A 21763-nucleotide genomic window follows, 5' to 3' on the forward strand; every position below is an offset into this window, starting at 1 on the left:
TGAGCGACGCAGGCTCCCCCCCAGGGCAGTGGGGTGCCTGTGGGGACTGGAGCCCGCCTGTCAGCATAGGAAGCGTCTACACTGAAGCAGCACAGCCGTCAGGGTGACTCCAAAGTGCCCCCCAGCCCCAGGAGCCCTCACCTCGCAGAGCCAGACGGCTGTTTAGCCAGGAATTCATGAGTCCCGGGGCTCACGCACTTACTGGCCAAAGTAGCTCATGTGCCTGGTCCAGGCCCCAGGCTGAGGCCTGCACGCCCCCCCACCCCACTTTGTACCAGTGTAACTAGAGCCTGGCCTGGGGGGGCGGGGGGGGGACACAGCTTTCTACATAAAGGTGCCGCGCAGCGAGAGAGCTTGGGCCCAGCGATCCCAGTCGTCTCGAACGACCTGCACCCCCCGGGTAGGCAGCGGGGGTGGGGAGTACCAGTCTCGCTTGGGCAGCCCCCAGTGACCAGCACAGCGCCTGGGGGTAGCCCTGGGCGGGTGGCTTAGCGAAGCAGGCAGGCCTGGGCTGCGGGGAGCGGAGCAGCCAGCAGGTCTTTGGGGCGAGTTTAGCACTTACACCCAACCAGGACTTGCCCCTAGAACGCCTGGCGCGTGAGCCTGGACATGTCACCAACGCTCAGTGCCTCAGTTTCCCCAGCAGCTCATGCTCTCACACACCCCGTAGTCGCTAAGCACAGGCCCAGCCACACACACTGCCCTGCCCCCGGCCATTGCTGGGGGCGGGGGGGGGCGCCCTGTCAGCTCGTGTGGGGGAAGGGGCCCCCGTGGGACTGAGCTGTGTCAGTTAGTGAAGCAGGGACGTGCTCTCCCCAGCCGTGCAATGCACGTGCATCTTGCACAACACATCCCTGAGCCATGCCGGGCCCTGCGTGTGTCTCCAGGTTGCGGCTGTTACTTCACGTGGCGGGGTGTGTGTGTGTGATGGGTGTTGTCTGCGCACTGTTCCTATGCGCCCTTTGGACTCCAGTGCAGAGCCCACCACTCAGCCTAACGTTCTCTAATAAACTCGCCCCCCCCCCACAACATGGCCACCTGCCAGCCCCACTGCGGGAGACCAGGGCTGACCCCAGGGCTGGGCGGGAGGGTGCATGGGGGCAGGGTTGATCAAGAGGCGGAGCAGGGTGGGGTGCTTGGTGGGCTAAGGTGGGGGGGGCTGGGCAGGGATTTGGGGAGCCCGAAGTAATTGGCCTTATCATCCCTGGGTGCGTTCTCCTGTCAGGCACTGACTGCTCCCCCGGAAACAGATGGGAGACGCGGGGAGGGAAATGGGCCAGCCCAGGTCTCAGCATCCAGGTAGCAGAGACAGCGAGGGGCACCCCCCTGCCAGCCTGAGGGCCTGCTGCTCTGTGAGAGGGCAGCCAGCCCTGGCATCATCCCAGAGGGCAGCGTGTCTCCTGAGCAATCACACCCCCGCAGCCCGGCTGTTTTAAAGGGGGGTTTATTCCAGCCGCTGCCATCCAGAGATTGCCCTGGGTCCAGCTCCGAGGGCTCGTGGGTAGGGACGTACGGCAACGGTCTCACGCTGCCTGCCAGGGCTCCCGGCCCCCTGATGGTCACGGTGGCATCAGCTCTATCACGTGGGTGGGTGGAATCAGCAGCTCCTCGTTCACCTGCGCCGGGACAAGCCGAGGCCACAGTGAGGGTGATGGTGCTCTGGGGGGGCACAGCACACCCACCGGTTTGGAAGAGTCCCCGGGGCCCTCACTCTGGGCGGGGACGTGGTGCCACTGCCCTCTGCCTGCTGGTGTTACACTCCGGTTCCTAGCCGTGAGGGGGAGACGAGCTGCTCTCTTCCCCTGCCGGGTCCAGGCGGGCTCTAGTACTGGGGCTCCCCGTTCCCTCGGGAGGTGACTGCCGCTCAGCAGGGCTCAGACAGTGAGTGTCCCCTGCCCATCCCCACCTTTCCTCCCCATGTCCAGCGAGTGCTGCGGCTGGGAAGGCACCGGATTCCCAGCCCTGAATACTCACGTTGTGGAACAATGAGGGACGTACTGCATGCCCCCCGCCCGCCCCCAACCTGGCACCTTCGCTAAGCCTGCACCCTGGGGACCTAGGGCCCTTTGCCCATCTCAGTCCAAACACTGTGGGGTTGGTTTCTCTCTCCTGCTCTGCTCATCTGGCCCAACGGCCTCCTCTCTCTGCACACACCCCCCCACTTCACCCCCTGGAGAGGTCTCTGCTGGGCCCACCGCACTATGCAACCCTCTGCTGGCCCTCAGAGCCCCTCCTGGCCCTAGGCCCATCCCCCGGCATCTCTCCACCCTCCACTTGCCCGCCTTGGCTGGCACGGGTAGGCCCTGGCTGCAGCCCCAAGGACCAGCCTGTTCCACCTCCCACAGCTCAGAAACCACCTCTTCTGCTTGCCTGCAGCCCGCGAGGCTACGCCCTGCATCACCTCCCCTCACTGCCACAGGGCCATGGGGGCAGCTGCCATGCAGGTCCTCTGGCACCCTTAGCAATAAGCACTCCCGTCAGTGAGTGACGCTCCCAGAGGCCCTGGGCCCCTGTCCCAGCGCGGCACCGGCTCTGCCACTCACCTTGGAGGTGAGGTACTGATGCAGCAGCATGTGCAGCTCCGTGTTCTGCTGCTGGAGCCCGTCAAGATCTGTGAGCAGCTTCGACCGCTGGCTCAGCACAGAGCTTCACAAAGAAGGGAAATGGGTGAAACCTCCCGACAGCAGCGTGTCTTCCTCGTGGGCCTGGGGGCTCTGAATGCACCCTCTGCGTTTCACACGTACAGCTGTGGCCCCGCTTTTCTCAAGAGCAGGGGGTGAGCGGTGCCCCCACCTGGCTAAACTGATTGTGGTGCCCACAAACAGCCCCGGCGTTTCAGTTGGATGCTGGGTTCTCCCCAGCTCGCCCTCCGTGGCTGAGCGCACCCGGAGAACGCCACGGACACAGCACGGTCCCCGCTGACTGCAGGGGGCCCAGGGGCTGGGAAGCTCAGCAGGGGGAGGGGTCTGTCACGCTCTGGTCATTTACAGAGCACTCAAGGATGGGAAAGAGCCACACACGAATCAAACACAGACAAGAAACTGATCTTCTCCTATCCCACCAGCAGGGGTCACCCTACCTCCAGCCACTGCCCAGCAAGGGGTCCTGGGCCAGGAACCAGCGCTGCCCCACTGGGAGCGGGACTGCACTGGAGTTAATTAATGGCCAGTTAACCCTTTGTACAGGCACTGAGCCCTCAGGGCACGTGAAGACAAGCCCCCCAGGTGAGCACTGGCAGCTGGGGGGCAAGCGGCCCAGAGGGCTGGTGTCTGCAGCACATCTCGAATGACAAGCCCCGTCAGCACTGCCAGGCCTGGTGCCCTCACACCCGTGGGTGGGATGGTTGGGGGCCCCTGGCTGGGGCACTTACTAGTATTTCTCCAACGCCGCCTCCAGCGCGTCCCAAACCTTCAGCTTTGGCTCTGGGATGACGTGAGCCAGGGCCTCCCAATACTCAGAGTCCTTGGAGTCGTCCCGTTCCTCCATCACCTTCTTCACCTGCGGCCGCTTGTCCCTATGGGGCAGAGAGAGGAGCCCTGGGCTCAGGGCACCGCTCTGCCCAGCCTTTCCGTCATCCAGCCAGGTCTGAAAGGAGGGGCCATTGCCTGGGGCAGCGCCGGCGTAGCCTCACGGCTCTCTGCTGGCGGCAACAGGCTCCTCTCCTCACGTCTGCCTGCCCCACGCAACCCAACCTGCCCCCCACCGCACAGCTGTGCCACGCGCCGTGGGGAACCCACCCTGCCCCACGCAATCCAACCTGCTCCCCACCGCACAGCTGTGCCACGCGCCGTGGGGAACCCACCCTGCCCCACGCAATCCAACCTGCTCCCCTCCGCACAGCTGTGCCACGCGCCGTGGGGAACCCACCCTGCCCCACGCAATCCAACCTGCTCCCCACCGCACAGCTGTGCCACGCGCCGTGGGGAACCCACCCTGCCCCACGCAACCCAACCTGCTCCCCACCGCACAGCTGTGCCACGCGCCGTGGGGAACCCACCCTGCCCCACGCAATCCAACCTGCTCCCCACCGCACAGCTGTGCCACGCAGAGTGAACCCCACGCGCCGTGGGGAACCCACTCTGCCCCACGCAACCCAACCTGCTCCCCACCACACAGCTGTGCCACGCGCCGTGGGGAACCCACCCTGCCCCACGCAATCCAACCTGCTCCCCACCGCACAGCTGTGCCACGCGCCGTGGGGAACCCACCCTGCCCCACGCAATCCAACCTGCTCCCCACCGCACAGCTGTGCCACGCGCCGTGGGGAACCCACCCTGCCCCACGCAATCCAACCTGCTCCCCACCGCACAGCTGTCCCACGCAGAGTGAACCCCACGCGCCGTGGGGAACCCACCCTGCCCCACGCAATCCAACCTGCTCCCCACCGCACAGCTGTGCCACGCAGAGTGAACCCCACGCGCCGTGGGGAACCCACCCTGCCCCACGCAATCCAACCTGCTCCCCACCGCACAGCTGTGCCACGCAGAGTGAACCCCACTCTGCCCCACGCAATCCAACCTGCTCCCCACCGCACAGCTGTGCCACGCGCCGTGGGGAACCCACCCTGCCCCACGCAATCCAACCTGCTCCCCTCCGCACAGCTGTGCCACGCAGAGTGAACCCCACGTGCCGTGGGGAACCCACCCTGCCCCACGCAATCCAACCTGCTCCCCACCGCACAGCTGTGCCACGCGCCGTGGGGAACCCACCCTGCCCCACGCAATCCAACCTGCTCCCCTCCGCACAGCTGTGCCACGCGCCGTGGGAACCCACCTGCCCCACGCAATCCAACCTGCTCCCCACCGCACAGCTGTGCCACGCGCCGTGGGGAACCCACCCTGCCCCACGCAATCCAACCTGCCCCCCACCGCACAGCTGTGCCACGCAGAGTGAACCCCACGCGCCGTGGGGAACCCACCCTGCCCCACGCAATCCAACCTGCTCCCCTCCGCACAGCTGTGCCACGCAGAGTGAACCCCACCCTGCCCCACGCAATCCAACCTGCTCCCCACCGCACAGCTGTGCCACGCGCCGTGGGGAACCCACCCTGCCCCACGCAATCCAACCTGCTCCCCTCCGCACAGCTGTGCCACGCAGAGTGAACCCCATGCACCGTGGGAACCCACCCTGCCCCACCTCTTGTCAACGTCGCCGCCAGAAACCAGTTGTGCCGGGGGGAGACGGCGGGGACCTTTCTGCTGCTGAGCAGATCAGCCCAACCTCTGTAGCCCAGCAAACCCGCCCAGTGCCCTGGGAGCCAATCCCCAGCCCAGAAGCCCCTCTCCAGTTCTCCCCAGCCTTACTCCCGCGGTTCCCGTGCCTTGCCCCTCCTCCAGTTCACACGCTCGGATCAAGGGGCTACTCCTGCAGCCCGTTCTCTCCTGCTCCTCGTATTCCCAACCAGCCCCCCACCCCATTCCCAGCTAACGCGCTCTGCTCACTGCCCAACCTCACCTCGGCTTCTGGAAGTCCAGGACAAATGCTTTGAGGGCCTTGAGGACGTCATCGGGATGGAAGAGCACAGAGGACGGCGATGCTGCCGAGCTCTGATGGGCCGTGCCTTCCTCCTTCAGGGCAGCGGATCCCTCGTCGCTGTCTGCTGCATCCACAGCGAGTTCTTCCGGGCCTTGCTCCTCTGCCCACTCCTTGCCCTGCACGGCGGCCACACGCGCCGGGAGTGAATTCCAGCCAACTACAGCTAAGCCGTTAACGCTCCCCCCAGCCCACAGCACCTCTACCCTGAACTGCAAACCCGGGAGGCTTCCAGCCATCTGGAGCCCTGGTTCAGTGACATCTGTATTTACTGGGCACAAAACACAGGGGCGTGGGAGCCAAACTCAGCACTGGTGGAAACGGCGTAGACCTCTCCCATTTCAACGGCGTCATGGCTGCAGCCGCTGGACCACGCCCGTTCTCTTGATAAGAGCGACACCAACTCCCGCCCCCAGCGAGGAGCTTTCCAAGCCCCATCTCCTCCCAGGGCTGCGGGGTCTCATCCCGCGACGCCCACGTTCATCGTACCTGGCTGGAGCCGACCTGCTGGGCTTTGAACTTCAAGAAGAAATCCACCAGCGCATACACGTCGTCTTCATTGTCAATTTCGAGGGCCTGGCGAAAGGCAGAGAAACAGCAGGTCGGGTGGCAGCTGGGACTCCGAGATGTTGCTCTGGTCCCTTCCCGCTTCCTTTAGGATAGGCCTGGGGTCCTAAGCTGAATTCCCAGCCCTTCTCTTCCCAGTGCAGGACCAGCAGGAGTGCTCAGCAGGGGCAAGGGAAGGACCAGGTTCAGAGCACAATCTTGGTCTCTCTCAGTGAGATGTCAGACACCGGGAGCCCTGCAGCAGCCCATGCTTCCCCGGGGAAAGAGAGGACGTCACGCAGCTCCAAACCCATCCCTCTTCCCAAATAAGGGGAGAGGAGCCCAGCTCTCTTCAGGCAAAAGGGTGGTGGCCACAATGGACCTCAAGAGGGTAGGCCCCGGCGGGAAGGGGATGTGAGAAGTGGAGTCTTAGTGGCAGTGGCAGGGATAGCTGCAGGGGGGAATGGAGGGCTGTATTGGGAACGACACAGGACAGGGTGGGAGCCGGAAGGCCCAGGAGTGTATTGGGGATGGGGGATCAGTGGGAGCGAGGGGGGAGTGCCAGGGGAGCGGGAGCTGACGGCACTAGGGGTGGCAAAGGGAGGAACTGGCTTCAGGCACGTCCCATCTCTTATTCCTTCTGCCTTTCAATCCCTCTTGGGAAGGGAGCCTCCCCCCCGCCCCTCCCCCAGTTAAACTCCCGCACCAGAGCACACAAGACGCCCCCGCTGAGTCCTACAGGAAGTCACCTGTGCACGGGCCATGCCCCTCCTCCCTTCCCCCCCTTGCAGGTGACATGCTTCTAAAGGCAGCGTCTCAGCAGGTCCGCCCCTGTGGAGCTGCATCATCCAGCAGCAGCTCTCAGCCCGTGGGCGCCATACTCCTTCCCCAGCACACTGGGGCTGGTTCTGGGGTGTGTTCCTGCATGTGCTCTGCGCGAGATGCCCAACTAACCGCAAAGATTGCGTCCAGCCTCATCAGGGAGCGCTCGTGCCTCTCCAGGGGCTGCAGGAGTCCCAGCAGCTTGCTCTCTATCAGGAAGCCCTTGGAAGGAAATCACAGGAAGACGTTCACAAGTGTTTCAATTCACACTAGGATACCAGATCTCCCGGGGCTCGTGCCATGGCGCAACAGCTGTCTGACCCTGTCGATCCATAGGACACTCCCCAGGACGTGTTTAGATCCCTACATGCTGTTGCAAATGCAGCTTAGCCAATTGCTATTTCGATGTATCCCTTATTGCACCAGCCCCGTTCTACCCCCTCCCCCAAGGTGTGGCAGGCAGGTGGCACCAAACACATGTCAGCATCTCCCCTCACACACACATTCTGCAGCAGAGATGCTGCATGGTCAGGTGGAAGATCGCGGGCTCACTGTGCCAGGTGCTGCTGTAGAAAGCACGGGGACCTGACCGTGGACCGGATGGTGTTTGAACGCTTTGGAAGCCGGGTGGGCCGGGGGAGGAAATGAAGACAATCCTCAGATCCAAGAAGCTGGTCTGCGAAGGAGCAGCCCAGCTAAGGGCCGACATTGTCTCCCACACAGAGCCTCCTGCGGTTGGAGCTGGCCAGGGTGGCCCAACTCACCGACTCGTCGCACAGGAGCTCCAGGATGTGTTTGACAGACTTCACCGAGATGTGCCGGGGAGGCTTAACTTCCTCTCCAGCCTCTTTTCTACCTTCCTCCTCTTCCTGCTGGCTGCTTTCTGAAGCACAAGGGGAGAGGGAAGCTCAGAAGACGCGTCACCTGCTGCGCTCCTCCCCTGGCACAGGTAACCACCCTGGGGAATCGGCACAGGAATCTATTCAGAGCTGTTGGACAGAAAGCCATGCAAGGGGAGGTGCTGGGAGGCCTGTGGTTACCACTTCAGCAGCTGATGCAAACCTCAGCAAGCAGTTCACAGCAGCAGGTGCGGCTGTCATAGCAGCTGGAGACAATGAGGAGCAGGGGGGTTGGGGGTAGAGGAATTTCCATTTTAAAACTGGATTTGCAGAAAAGGTGCAGGGCTGGCTGTGACCACCCCAGCGTCGGCCAGCGGGCAGAGGTGCATGTCCTTAGAAAGAGATCTGGTCTGGCGGTCCCAGGGGTTTTACAATGACGACAGGTCCCTTCGCTTTCCTTCCACGCCCCGGAGAGGCAAAGCAGAGCTGGGCACTGAGATTTGGGGGCCAGGTAGTTTTATCCCCGCCTCGTATGGACTCACTGAGCCCTCCTGGAAAGTCACTGAACCCCTCTGGGCCTCAGCCTCCTCCTCCGGGATGGGTGCAGGGAGGTGTCAGCAATCAGAGCATGGGAAGGGCTTTGAGATCCTCGGGGAACTACAGACGCCACATATCCCACCTGTTAATGCCATCACCTCCTGGGCCAGCTTGCTGGCAGATCTGATGACCTTGCGGTGCACGATGGGGCCCACGTTGTCCAGGAACCAGTAGTCAGGCTCCACCCAGGGCAGCCCCAGCTGCTGGGTGTGAATGATGCGATCGGCCTCGAGAGCTTTCCACATCAGCCCTTTGGCTTCCTCCTCGTTCATCAGCCAGACCTCCAGGAACTTCTGGGCATCGATGACGGCAAAGTGTCTGCAGAGGGGGGAAAGTGACTCAGGCTTGCCCCAGGCAGCATTCCACGCTCTGGACCACGGGGTCCCCCTGTGGCTCAGACGCCCCTGACAGTGCTGAGTCACAGGCTTCGGCGATTAACCTCTCTCCCCACAGCTACAGGCTGCCCAGCAATGCTCCACTCTGAGCTGAGCAGCCAGGGGAGGGTGGCTGCTATCCGCTCTCTGAGGAGGCCCTGGGTCCTGGCAAGCTGCCCTCAAGTGCCCCACTCAAAGAGAGGCCGCGCCTCCGAGACACACCGTACCTCAACGTTCTCTGCAGATCCTTGTACTGCTCCACGATGCGCTTGTAGTCGGCCGTCAGGGTCTGGTTCTCCTCCTGGAATTGCTTTATCTGTTTGGCCAGTTTCATTCTCAAGGCGTTGAGCACGTCATGCAGCCTGAGGAGGAGGGCAGGCTGGTAACAACAACAAATTACTCCCCAGGGCATTCTGTGCCAAAACAGTAAAAATTCTGCGCCAAGAAGATTAAAATTCTGCACCCAATATTTTAAAATTCTGCAAATTTTATTTGTCAGATAAATGTGGGGGCTCCAGCCTGGCATTGGGGAGCACAAACCACTGGCTGCACAGAGGTGGGAGATCACGGTGCAGCTCCACCCTGCACCCCAGGGCACAGACTCAGCCGTGAGGCTGCACCCAACCCTGACACAGCACAAGGACCGGGTCTGCCCCAGAAACACCCCAGAGCCCTGCCCCTCTGTGCCAGGTGCACCAGGTGTGGGCAGGCAGGCTCAGCAAGGCAAGATCCAAGTCTGGAGGGACCCAGGTGTGGGCTGAGAGGGTTCTGTTTGGGGCAATCCAGGTGTGAGCAGCAAAGTGGGGGATCCGGGGCGGGGTGGGAATCTGGATGCACAAGGGCTTGTTGAGGGGTTCTGGGTGCAACAGTAATGGGACTCTGCAGGAGGGGGCAGGTGAAGGTGGGTGGGGCTCAGCAGGCAGGGTTTGGGGGGTTCAATGGGGGGTGCAGATACTGGGGGAGGGGGACTCAGTGGGGTGGGGATCCAGGTGCAGCTGGTTGGGGCTTGGTGGGGTTGGGATCCAGGTGTGGGTGGCTCATCGGGGTGGTCCAGGTGCAGGGGGAGTGGGGCTCATCAGGTGGAAGGGTCTGAGTGCAGGGGGGTGAGGCTCAGTGGGAGGGTCTGGGGATGAGGGGGTCTGGATGCACGGGGGTTGGTCAGATGTGGGAGCAGCTCCCAGTACAGGGATCCCTCCCCCTGCAGCTGAGGAGTGATGGGTGCAGGAAGTGGGCAGGGGAGTTTGCAGAGCTTCCTGCAGCCGGGGGAGAAATCTGGGGGTGGGTCTGACCCAGGCCCGGATGCCATGCAGGGGAAGAGGAAATCGCGTCCTCCCCAGCCCAGCCGGGACTAACAGCTAAGCCCAGCGCAGGGTAGGAGCCACCAGTCGGGTCTTCCCCAGTCCTGCCCCCGCCCCACAGTGATTTGCCAGTGATCTGCCGGCTGCCCTGGGCACCCAGAACACACTGCTGGCGAGGGTCGCATGACCGCACTTGGGGCTTCCCTTTGCTTCCCCATCTGAAAGTCATTTTTCTGTGGGGAAGCAAAGAAATCTGCGGGGGACACAAACTCTGTGTCTGTGCAGAATTCCCCCAGGAGTAAATAAATCCATACACACAGCCAGAGCCAGACATACCCCATGTCCTAGCACCTGAACATGGGCCACTCCTCACCCCCGTCCCAGCCCAATGGCTGCAGCACCCCTGGAGGGGGAAGGACTCTGCTGACAGAGCCCCTGTGCAAAGCCCAATTATATTCAGTCTTTGTGGGGGCAGGGAGAGGGCTGTGGGCTGCAGTGAGGACATGGACGGTGACCCAGAGAGTGCTGCCCAGACCCCACACGAACTGCAGGCGCTGCCTGAGCCCCACACCAACTGCAGGCGCTGCCCCAGCCCCACACCAACTGGGCTGATCTTTTACCGGTTGAGTTTCCTTTTCTGCTGGGATTTTATGATGGTGTTTTCCTCATCCCGTTTCTTTAGCACCTGGAAGTTGTATTCCAGCTTCTCCTGGTTCAGCTGGTAAATGGCTTTCATTTGCTGCAGCTGCTGCTCCAGGATCTGAGATTCCAAACAAAATAAAAAGCCATCGTCTGTTGTGTACAGGGAAAGGTTTGCAACTACAGAGCCCCTCCCTGCCATCCCATGGCTGGCCCGGGGGCTCTGGAAAGAGGGGGCCTAGGCCAGACTCCCCAGGATCTAGTGACAGTGCAGAAGTCTTACAGTGAAGCTCCTTCTCTAAAGGACAAGCCCTGTACGAAGCCCTCCTTGGTAGAAAGGTGCTACCGACATTCACTGTCCTGACATGCTATCGAACCCCTCACTCAGCCTGTCACCCACCGACTCAGTACCATGGACAGGGAGTGGATCAGCTTCCTCACCCCCCGCCAGCCCCTCAGGCAGCAGCACAGGCAGCCCTGCACCAGGCCCTGTAGGTCCTGTTCCATCAGCTGGCAAGGAGAGTCACAGGCTCAGAACTCCCTGCCAGCAGCCCACAGACAAGTGATGTCAGCACGAGTATTAAGGGGCCCTCAGCTGTCATGGCAGGACACGGCAAGAGGCAGCATCTACCGTCCGAGGTAAAGCCGCACAATCCAGGTGGCGGGTGTGAGAACCTCTCTGCCGCCCTCCTGTTGGACATGTTGTCATTCAAGCACTTGAAGACGCATGAGTAGGAAGAGGGTTATTTTACTGCTCAGTCACAAGGTCTGCAATATGAATGGTGGTTACTTAGGAGGATGGAAATTGCTATGCCGGGCAGACCAGGGATCCAGCTAGTTCAGTCTCTCGGCTGAGTGGCCAGCACTGATGGCTTCACAGGAAGCCACAATCCCGGATCATTCTGGAATAATCTACCCAGAGGGAAGTGCCCTCCTGAGTGCAGTCAGATAAAAGGTAACATGCATGAAGGTTTCTATCCTTGTCAGAGGCAGGCAGTGTTTGCTTGAAACCCGCACCCTCTTAGCAGGTGCTGATCGCAAGTAAGCACTGCTCCCTCACTAATACATGTGGCTCACGACTCGCTCTGGAGAGAAGAGAGCTGGAAGTGACTGTCTGAGAGGATCTAGGGGGCACGCTGAGCAATCATCGAATCGTAGAATATTGGGGTGGCGACCTCAGGAGGTCATGAGGGAGGAACCCTAGGGGTAGCCCAGCTGAGGGGGACGGTTGCTACTGTTAACTTTTTGTACACAGAAGCCAAGCCCCAGAAAGGCTGAGAGTTTGATTCTGCTGCCCGTCTCTCCCGTCTCAGTACAAGCTGTGCAGTTTGCGGAAATGTAGCCATTTAGCTTAGCCCTGCTGAAACGGAAGAGTCCCTTCCCCATGACAGCCACAAAGCTGTTGCTGTGTTCTCCTTGTGGGCCCTATGCACTCAGTGGGGTCGTGTCTCTGCTCCCCCAGGGCCCTGCTCTCCACACCTGTACGTCGTTCTCCAGCTGGATTTTGATGGTAGTGTACTCCTCGGCATCCTGCACCCGCAGCTGATTCAGCTGCTTCTCGTACTCCTCCACTTTCTGCATGCGGGTGATCAGGTTCTCCAGCTGAGGGCAGAAGGAGACCAGAGGAGAGTCAAATGACTGCAGAGAATCACCATGGTTCTGATCAGCCGCTCAGCCTTCCGGATCCCAGCGGCCCTGGCAAGTCCGAAGCAAGGAGGGATACGGCTCATTCCCAGGCAGCAGCCCAGTGGGGACAACGTACCCCGGGCTATCACCGAACCAGGCAGGAGTGCAACACTATGTCTTTCCCTTACACACAGTGCATGCAGGGTGTAGTGTGGGTGTGACTGGAATAGGCGGTACAGAGCCAGCCATCTGCTCTAGTCCCTGAATGCCTGCCCGCCCGGTATGTGCTGCTAGCCAGGCTAACTGGGTGCCCATTCCATCCCTTTCCTTTCAGGCCCCTGAAGCGACGCTGGCTGTTCCTGCTCTGCTGTGATTCTTCACCAGGCACATCACAGCCACCAAGGAGCCCCAGGCAGCAAGGAGTCCGTGTACAAAACCAGGGCCAGAGCTAAGCTGGTGTGATCTGGGGTGTTGTTACGATCTGTGACTGCAGGGGGCCCTACCTTTCTGAGGTTACAGAATTACAGAGTCACAGCAATGTAGGCCTGGAAAGGACCTCGCGAGGTCGTCTAGTCCAGCCCCCTGCACTGAGGCAGGATCAAGTGAACCTGGACCATCCCTGACAGGGGTTTGTCCAACCTGCTCTTACAAACCTCCAGTAATGGGGATTCCAAAACCTCCCCTGGAAGCCTGTTCCACAGCTTAGCTACCCTGAGAGTTACAGTTTTTCCTAACAACTAACATGAATCTCCTGCAGATAAAGCCCATCACTTATTGTCCTTCCTTCAGTGGACATGGAGAACAATCGATCTCCATCCTGAACAGATCTGAGGACTATTATCAGGTGTCCCCCCCATCTTCTTTTCTTAAGACTAAACAGGCCCAGTTTTATTAACCTTTCCCTACAGCTCAGGTTTTCTAACCCTTTTATCAGTTCTGTCTCTCTCCAGTTTGCCCACATCTTTCCCAGCATGTGGCGCCCAGTGGACACAGTGCTCCAGCTGAGGTCTCACCAGCCTCCCGTGTCTTCTTCAAGGTACAGAGCGATAAGGACAGGGAGCGAGGGCAGCCTGACCCTGCATTGCTGGGCTGCCGAGTTCCGCCTGCCCTGTAGCAAGCATGAACCCTACAAGAGGAGGGCGGAGTGAAGCATTCATTACCCAGCCCTCTGCACTAAGGCAGGACCGAGTTAACCTAGACCATCCCTTCGGCCCACCTGCTCTCTGCCCACACCTGGCCCCTTCTGAGCCCAGGCTCTTCAATGTCAAGAGCGGGCCCAGGGACTGAGACTCTGCCCAGGAGCCTTCCTTCGCTGATCACCGTTCCCCTTAGGGCCCTTACCTCCTGGGCGTTGTGGGCCTGCATGGCTTGCTCCCATTTCTTCTTGTTGCTGCTCAGCAGCTCTCGCCGTTCCAGCTCGAAAGCTTTCTGAGGAGGAGACAGTGCTGTGAGCGGGTCGCCGTGCACACCGCAAGGCCTGCTCCCAGCTTGCTGCCAGCTCCGCCACGCTGGATGAGCCTTGTTTACCGGGTCAAGCTCTGGGAGCAATGGCAAGAGGCTTCCGTGACAGAAGCCAGCTCCAGATCGCCACCGGGTGCCACCCAGACACAGGCACAGCATCCTCTCCCTGTGCCCGAGGTCACACCAGGGTTCAGTGGCAGGGCTGGAAACTCTAGTCCCTGGGACTCTAGTTGCGCTGCTCTAACCATGAGACAACATGCCCTCCCTATTGCCCCGACAGCACCCCACACCCAGCAGTTGCCCGGTATAAAGACTGGGTCTGGGGTTAAGCGGGCTGTTAGCTCTCTCCGTTTGTAGGAAGATGTCTGTGAACAGTTTAGCATGGGTGCGAGGATGAACTCTAGCTCACACAACAAGCCACTACATTAAACTGAAAGATACACTCTAGCTCAACCAAAATGTATGGGCCATTGGGTGAAATTCTCTGGCCCGCATTCTACAGGAGGTTGGACTAGATAATCAGTATGGTCCCTTCTGGCCTTACACATCTGGGAATGAACAGCCATCACACAGAAGCAACTTTTCGTCTACGGACCTGGGCTGCACTGGATCCCCAGTAACTTAGAGAGGGAAAGACCCCAGAATCACATAACCAGAACCGCAGCGCTCCGTTCATCTCCAGTTTTACTTCTACCTGGCAAAGTGAGAGCTCTGGTCCACAGAAACATCTGACTGCAGCCCAGAACCCAGCGTTGCTGAAATGCCAGTGTAATGAGCGAGAGACCCCTTTGCCGGAGGTAATTCCATTAAGGAGAACTCCCTGGTGGATTTATTGTGGGAATAATTCACTGCTTGCTCCCATCCTGCTATGAAGCCATTTGCTACCTCAATCTGCGTGAGTTCCCGACGGTAAGTTTTCATTAGATTTCTGATCTGCTCCTCCATTCTCTCTACCAGCAGGTTAATGTCGTCTGACTGCTTCTTGAGATCCTTCACATACTGGTCATCTTTGCTTTTCAGCTCCTGCAGGAGAAGAACAGACACTGAACTGATAAATGCTGCTCTGCAGAGCTTCAGCACAAGCCAGAGAACCTAACAATCAATATCCGGCATCTGCCCCTTCAGACGTTATGGAAAGTGACTAGGGAAGAGAACTGAGGAACAGAACAGTGGTTAGGAGGGAGAAGAGATGATGGGAAGATCTACTACACTTGCTAGCAAGGAGCAAGAAGCCTCAATGCTTGGGCTATGCAACCCTTGTCTGGACTAAGGGGGCAGGACTAGAAAGCCCCAAGAGTAAACTATGGGAACAATCATGCATTGGCAGGGAGATTACTCCTGGGGGAATTCTGTGCCAAAAAATAAAAAATTCTGCAACAAAAAATTAAAAATTCTGCATGTGACATTGCACTCTACATGCTTTATGAATTTGAATATGATGTAACTGGAATATGCTTTTTGCAAAAGGTCTCTTGAAAGGTATCATAACAAAGGTTATAACCTACTGAATACATTCCTCCTATTTGTATGCATGTATCATCCTTGTATCTGAAGCTAGAAATATGAAGTATAACTCTGAGGTCCTATTGTCATTATGCGAAGTGTGGGCCATTAATGGTGGTTTAGAATCTTGAGGGCTCCCATTGACTAGGACAATTGATTGCAAATGGTTTATTTACCTGCAAGCCTTCCTGTATGGGTGTGTGCCAGCCCGGGTAATGAAGGATGAAGTCTTACAGTGACGTGATCATGTCACATGATACTGGAATCCACCTTAACCCTGGTGCTTTTCCATTTAAAAGGAAGGGTGGGGACCCAGAGAGACAAAAGATTCCTGCCTTGCGCCAAGGATATAAAGGGGGTGGAACAGAACAAAGGGGGGCCCAGTCATGAGAACACCCCTGCTTTTCACCTAAGATGCCTGCTGGAACTAACACAATCTCTACCAGGGGAAAGGATTGGGCCCAGACTAGGAAGGTGTCCAGTCTGTGAAAGAAGCTTATTGGACCATCTCTGAGGGTGAGATTTACCTGTAATCAGTTTCTTAATGTATTAGGCTTAGACTTGAGTGTTTGGTTTTATTTTGCTTGGTAACTTACTTTGTTCTGTCTTGAAACCACTTAAATCCTACTTTTTATACTTAATAACATCACTTTTGTTTATTGATAAACCCAGAGCAAGTGATTAATACCTGGGGGCGGGGCAAACAGCTGTGCATCTCTCTCTATCAGTGTTATAGAGGACGGACAATTTTTGAGTTTACCCTGAATAAGCTTTATACAGAGTCAAACGGATTTATTTGGGGTTTGGATCCCACTGGGAACTGGGTGTCTGGGTGCTGGAGATAGGTGACCTGCTGAGCAGTTTTTGGTTAAAGTCTGCAGCTTTGGGGATGTGGACCAGACCTGGGTCTGTGTTACAGCAGGCTAGTGTGTCTGGCTCAGCAAGGCAGGGTTCTGGAGTCCCAACTGGCCGGGAAAATGGGCTCAGAGGTAAATTCAGCACATATCAGGTGACAGTCCCAAGGGGGTCTCTGTGACCGAACCCGTCACAGTGCACACAATATTTTAAAATTCTGCATATTTTATTTGTCAAAATTACACAATACTGTATAATCACACCAGTTTCAATTATTTTTGGTCAGTTATTTCATAATACCTGTCAGCAAGTATGTCTAACAACACAGACAACAAAGAAGATTCAGGAAATGTTTTTTGACAAATAGATTCCTTACTAGGCATATTAATACAGAACTCTGAGTAATTAATTTAAACTCCAATACAGACACGTCTTTCCCGCACCCCTCGAAGCAGTGCAAAGGCTCGGAGGAGTCGGGGTTAATGGAGGAGCTGAAGGAGAGGGAAGCAAATTGCTGGGAAGAACCCTTGGTGTGAAATTGGAGGGTTGTTGGATCTGGGTGGGAAAAGTATGGAACAGGTTTTTTGGGTCCTGATCTGTTACTGCCAGGACATGAGTGCATGCTGAGCCTATGTATATGGATTTGTTATTGTAGGGTAGCACAGTACCCTGGCCAAAGAGAAGAGACAGTCAGTTCTGGGTCACTTACTCTTGGACAGCAAAGAATCCTGTGGCACCTTATAGACTAACAGACGTTTTGCAGCATGAGCTTTCGTGGGTGAATACCCACTTCTTCGGATGCAAGTCTTGCATCCGACGAAGTGGGTATTCACCCACAAAAGCTCATGCTGCAAAACGTCTGTTAGTCTATAAGGTGCCACAGGATTCTTTGCTGCTTCTACAGAACCAGACTAACACGGCTCCCCCTCTGATACTCTTGGACAGTGTCTCTCTAACATTAACATGCTCCAGCAAGACCCTCGGTGCCCCACAGCTGTCTCCACACACACACCCCGCACTCCTGGCTCTGGCAATATACCTGCTGCAGTTCGCTGATGAGCTTGTTCTTCTCTTCGATGAGCAGAGCACACTGCTGCTGCTGCTGGTTGAGCACGTCCCACAGGTCCTGCGGGATGGTTTTCTCTTTGGCCGAGCCCCATTTCGAGGTGATCTCTTCAAACTTGTCCTGATTAGTCTTGCATTCATTCTCCAGTTTCTCGAGCCTGCAGAGAGCAGCCAGCACAAGGAGATAATGCAATTGGGGCTGGCGGAGGGTTTGGCGGCTGCCCTTAGCCCCGTCCACATTGAGATTTCCAGCCATGTTAGTGTCTTCCTGGACAACCAGTTCTAGGGACTAAATCAGTTTCAAACCAAAGGGTAGAAAAGATCTTAGTGGGGGCAACAAGCTTTTCTGTAGCCCTAACGATAGGCTCCGTCTCCTGATCTGAAAAGGCTCCATGCACTAACAAAGACGACTCTGCAGCCAGTATGTAGAGGACACTACAAACATGGCTGCAGGACTGGTCTCCGTACAAGAGCCCTGGGAATGCACTGGATCCAAAGGGAGCACATTTCAGAAGCAGAAATTGGTCAGAACAAACTGACTGTGGAAACACTCGTCTGGCTAGCTGGGTCTGTCAGGAGGCCAGCGTCGCAGACACCCTGCACCATTACCACTGACAGCAGGCTTGGCCAAGGAAGCCTAGCTCCAGCAGCAGTCACCGATCCAGTAAGGTTGGCATTAGCAGAAGGTGCTGGATCTGCAGCACTAGGGACCCAACACCTCCATTCATCCATGGAGCAGGTACAGTACACACAGCAGCAGCACACGCTTCCCTCACACACGCGCCCTGCAAGTGGGCCATTGCCAGGGACTGAGGGGTTTTGTCTTTCCTAATGAGACTTCCAGCAAGGCTGCCAGCCGAGAGATGGACACAGGTCACGTAGTGAACTAGCCCAGGACTAAACCACTGCACACGGTCCCCTCCCAAAGTGACCCACAAGTGAAAGGCTCACAATTTCGTATTGGTCCTCTGGCTCTCTGGTACCAGCACGTTCCTGAGGAGTGCCATGAAAATGACTGGGGGCTCTTAGGAGGCACAGGTCCATTCAGCAACACTGGACTTGTTTGCCCATGACAACTGGTAAGTCCCACAGCAGAGAGATGGGTCTGAACAACCAGGCTTCTCTACTGCAATCCCAAAGAGGAGAGGCCAGTGCTGGTTCCTCTATACCGGGGGTGGTGGCTATATGAGAACCTGCAGGCCACACAGTTCTCACAAGGAATCACCATCACCTTCCATGCCTGAGTGCAGGCTGGGGAAGCTAAACACACCAGCATGCAATGCTCCATCCAGATCCAATCAGGCAGGCCACATTGCATGCTGGGACCTGCAGCTTCCCCATGCTACCTCTGCTTATTACAGATGAGGGTGGCTGCCATTTGCTTGTTTGTGTAAATTAAGCCCAGTTCTCGCCTGCCAGTGAGTTGCCAAAGAGGCCCCCAGTTGATCATTATGTGGGTGGCCCTGCTCCGAAGCTGGCGCTTTCAGGGGATGCTCAGGGCCTAGCACAGGAGCAAAGATCTTCCTTCCAGTGACACAGCAGAGCTGTGGGATCTTTTACCTTTGTCGCTTGAGTTCGTCCTCCTCAGCCCTCCTCTGGGTCTCCCTTGCATCTGCAGCCACCTGGATATTTGTCACTAGCTGCGTGCCATCATTGAGCAGCTTAGCTAGCCTCTGTGAACACAGCAAAATGACAGAGCAACCCACATAGGCAAAGAGGCCCAAACTCATTGCAATGGAGGACTACCTGGCTAGCATTTTTCAAGCCAGGGTGTCTAAAGTCTGCCTCCTACATCCATATTTAGGTACCTAAATACAAGCAGTCTGTGCACCTGCTGCGTCCACTGAAGAAGAAAAAAAGATTCATTTCCCCTGGTGACTGTGGATCTTCGAGATGACTCCCTGCATGGACCCACATGCCCCACCCTCCTTCCTCACTGGGTCAGAGCCTCACAACAGAGTCTCGATATACAGGAAGGAACCAAATGTGCCCGAGGCATGTGCATCACCTGCAGGGCAGCTCTCTGCAGGCAATCATCTCGAAGAATCATCGTTACCACCATGAGGACCAGTTCTTCACAGTGGGTTCTAGCTTCGCTACACCCGTAGTGCGATGAGAGTATCACACAACATGTTTTGTACTTGGAAGCTCAGTATATTGTGTGTTTGTCTGGCTTTAGCTGCAGAGGTGAAAGCGGGAGGCTGTTTTCAGGAACTCCTAAAGGTGAAGAGGTAGAAGAAGCTGGGTGCTTCAGAAGCAACATTTTTCATGAGCTTATGGCTGTAGATCTCCCTGGCGTATGGCCATGTTTTTCAAACATTAGTTCTTGCCATGTCAAAACACACAGGTCCATTGGTTTACTCTGGGCTGTGACATCAAAGGCTACCCGCATAGGAGTCCAGAGCCAAACATGTGATTCACTGGCCCTAATCAACGTGCCTGCGTTGATCTATATTGCCATAGCTTAGTTCTCACCTGTCTGCTTTCTTCTATCTGCTTGTGGCTCCTGCTCAGCTCTTCTGCCTCAGCCTTCTTCGCATCGGGATCTTCTCCGAGGGCCTCCCTGCGTGGGGACGTGGGGAAGAGAAACACTTCAGTAACACGTCATCTTCCGTCTCTGAAAGGTCTCCATGGGGCCAACCCACCTGGTTCTGTGACCCTGTCAGGTCCCACAGGGGCGAACCAGCTCAGGGCTGGGACGGAAGAGGGACCCAGATGCTCTCGGACTCTGACGGGAGATAACAGGGTCCCCCCATCACGGCATGAGAGCTTGGCACTGACTACGGGGTCACTGCCCTGGCGGAGCACGTCAGTCTCCGTCCGCAGAGGAGGCTCCTGCCTAGTCAGTCCCAGTGGGCCCGGTTCCGGGTTCGGCCCGGGCCCGGTTCGGGGGGGGGGGGGGCGGTTCGGCCCGGTTCGGGGGCGGTTCGGCCCGGGTAGGTTCGGGGGCGGTCCGGGGAGTTCGGCCCGGGCCCGGCCCCCCCGCTCTCACCGGCGCTTGGCCTCCAGCCGGGCCGCGATGCGGAGGCGCCGGGCCGCGATCCGCTCCTCCTGCTCCTCCGAGTTCAGCGACGGGTGCCGCACCCGCGGCTCCCCCGGCCCCTCGGGCTCCCCCTCGGCCAGCGCCGCCCGGCTCATGCCGCCCCCAGCCAGGCCGGTCCGGCCCTAGCGTCGCTAAGCAACGCGGCGCGCGGCGTCGGGGCGGAGCGCGAGCTCGAGCGGGGAGAGCGCCGGGCCCCGCCCCTGCGAACCCGCGCGCTGCCCCGCCCCCAGCGAACCTGAGCGCTCGGGCCCCGCCCTCCGAACGCGCCCCCAGCCTCCTGCCAACCCGCGCGCTCGGACCCCGCCCCTGGCAACCCGCGCGCTGCCCCGCCCCCAGCGAACCTGAGCGCTCGGGCCCCGCCCCTCGAACGCGCCCCCAGCCTCCGCGCGCTCGGGCCCCGCCCCTGCCAACCCACCCCAGCCTCCCTGTAGCCGCCTGGGTCCGGCCTCCGGGGGCCTCTGCCCCGTGCGCCCTGCAAATCCCTCCGGCCCCCTGCAGCTCCGGGGGCCTGCACCCCACCCCGCCCACACCAGCCCGGGGCCTGCACCCCCACCCCACCCCACCGGCGCCCCCCAGCCCGGGGCCTGCACCCCCGCCCAGTGCCCACCCGGCCCCTACCGGGGCCTGCACCCCACCCCGCCCAGTGCCCACCCGGCCCCTGCAGCTCCGGGGCCTGCACCCACCGCCGGCCCCGCCCGGCCCCCCCAGGCTGGGCCCCCCCCCCCCCGCCCAGTGCCCACCCGGCCCCCTGCAGCTCCGGGGGCCTGCACCCCCCACCCCCGCCCCGTGCCCACCCGGCCCCCTTCAGCTCCGGGGGCCTGCACCCCCCACCCCCGCCCCGTGCCCACCCGGCCTCCCTGCAGCTCCGGGGGCCTGCACCCCCCACCCCCGCCCAGGGCCCACCCGGCCCCTGCAGCCCGGGGCCTGCACCCCACCCCGCCCGGTGCCCGCCCGGCCCCTGCAGCTCCGGGGTCTGCACCCCCACCCCTGCCCAGTGCCCACGTGACCCGGCATCCCTGCAGCTCCGGGGGCCTGGACCCCACCCCGCCCGGTGCCCACCCGGTCCCCTGCAGCTCCGGGGGTCTGCACCCCACCCCCGCCCAGTGCCCACCCGGCTCTATGGGTCCAGTGTCCTTGCCACTGCCCTGCCCTTCACCCACCCCTGCCCCTGGACCTCCCTGCACAGCCCCAGGCTCCCTGCCCCTAGCCTGCCCCCGCCTCAGCTCCCTGCCCTGCCCTGGCCTATGGGACCAGGTTCCACGTCGCTGCCCTGCCTGGTGCCCCCCCAGCATCGCTGCTCAGAACCAACCCCTCTCCAGCCTACTTCCAGCCTCCTCATTTTTTCTGGTGTCTGCCTGGGCCACCTGCTATTTTTAAGTCTATCCAGAAGCCCTGTGCTGTGTCTTTACTCTGCCCCCCACGTGGTTTGTAGTGAGGGTCAGCCTGGATTCAGAGTCCCCAGGCGAGGTTCAGGTCTGTTCTCTCCAGCAGGCTCCAGCCCTTTCCTTCTGGCCTCCCCAGAGCCTGACCGCAGCCAGTGGCCCAACCAAGGCCCAGTTAACT

At 59.1% G+C, this 21763-nt stretch overlaps 1 protein-coding gene across 1 annotated transcript; it reads right to left on the reverse strand.

Annotated features, from left to right (window-relative positions):
* Window positions 1-1428: 1428 nt before the first annotated feature.
* On the reverse strand, window positions 1429-20313 carry DRC1 (dynein regulatory complex subunit 1). The gene is made up of 17 exons (XM_039528324.1): window positions 20150-20313; window positions 19633-19720; window positions 18718-18830; window positions 17132-17315; window positions 14620-14757; window positions 13615-13701; window positions 12127-12249; window positions 10629-10768; window positions 8938-9072; window positions 8419-8654; window positions 7665-7783; window positions 7033-7122; window positions 6022-6108; window positions 5455-5651; window positions 3371-3514; window positions 2544-2646; window positions 1429-1616 (listed from the first exon to the last, which is right to left on the reverse strand). Exons 1-17 carry the CDS (start codon window positions 20293-20295, stop codon window positions 1560-1562), a joined length of 2187 nt encoding a protein of 728 aa, XP_039384258.1. The 5' UTR covers window positions 20296-20313; the 3' UTR covers window positions 1429-1559.
* Between the last annotated feature and the right edge of the window lie 1450 nt (window positions 20314-21763).

The sequence above is a fragment of the Mauremys reevesii genome, linkage group 3 (assembly GCF_016161935.1).
Source record: "Mauremys reevesii isolate NIE-2019 linkage group 3, ASM1616193v1, whole genome shotgun sequence".
Classification (NCBI taxonomy): Eukaryota; Metazoa; Chordata; order Testudines; family Geoemydidae; genus Mauremys; species Mauremys reevesii.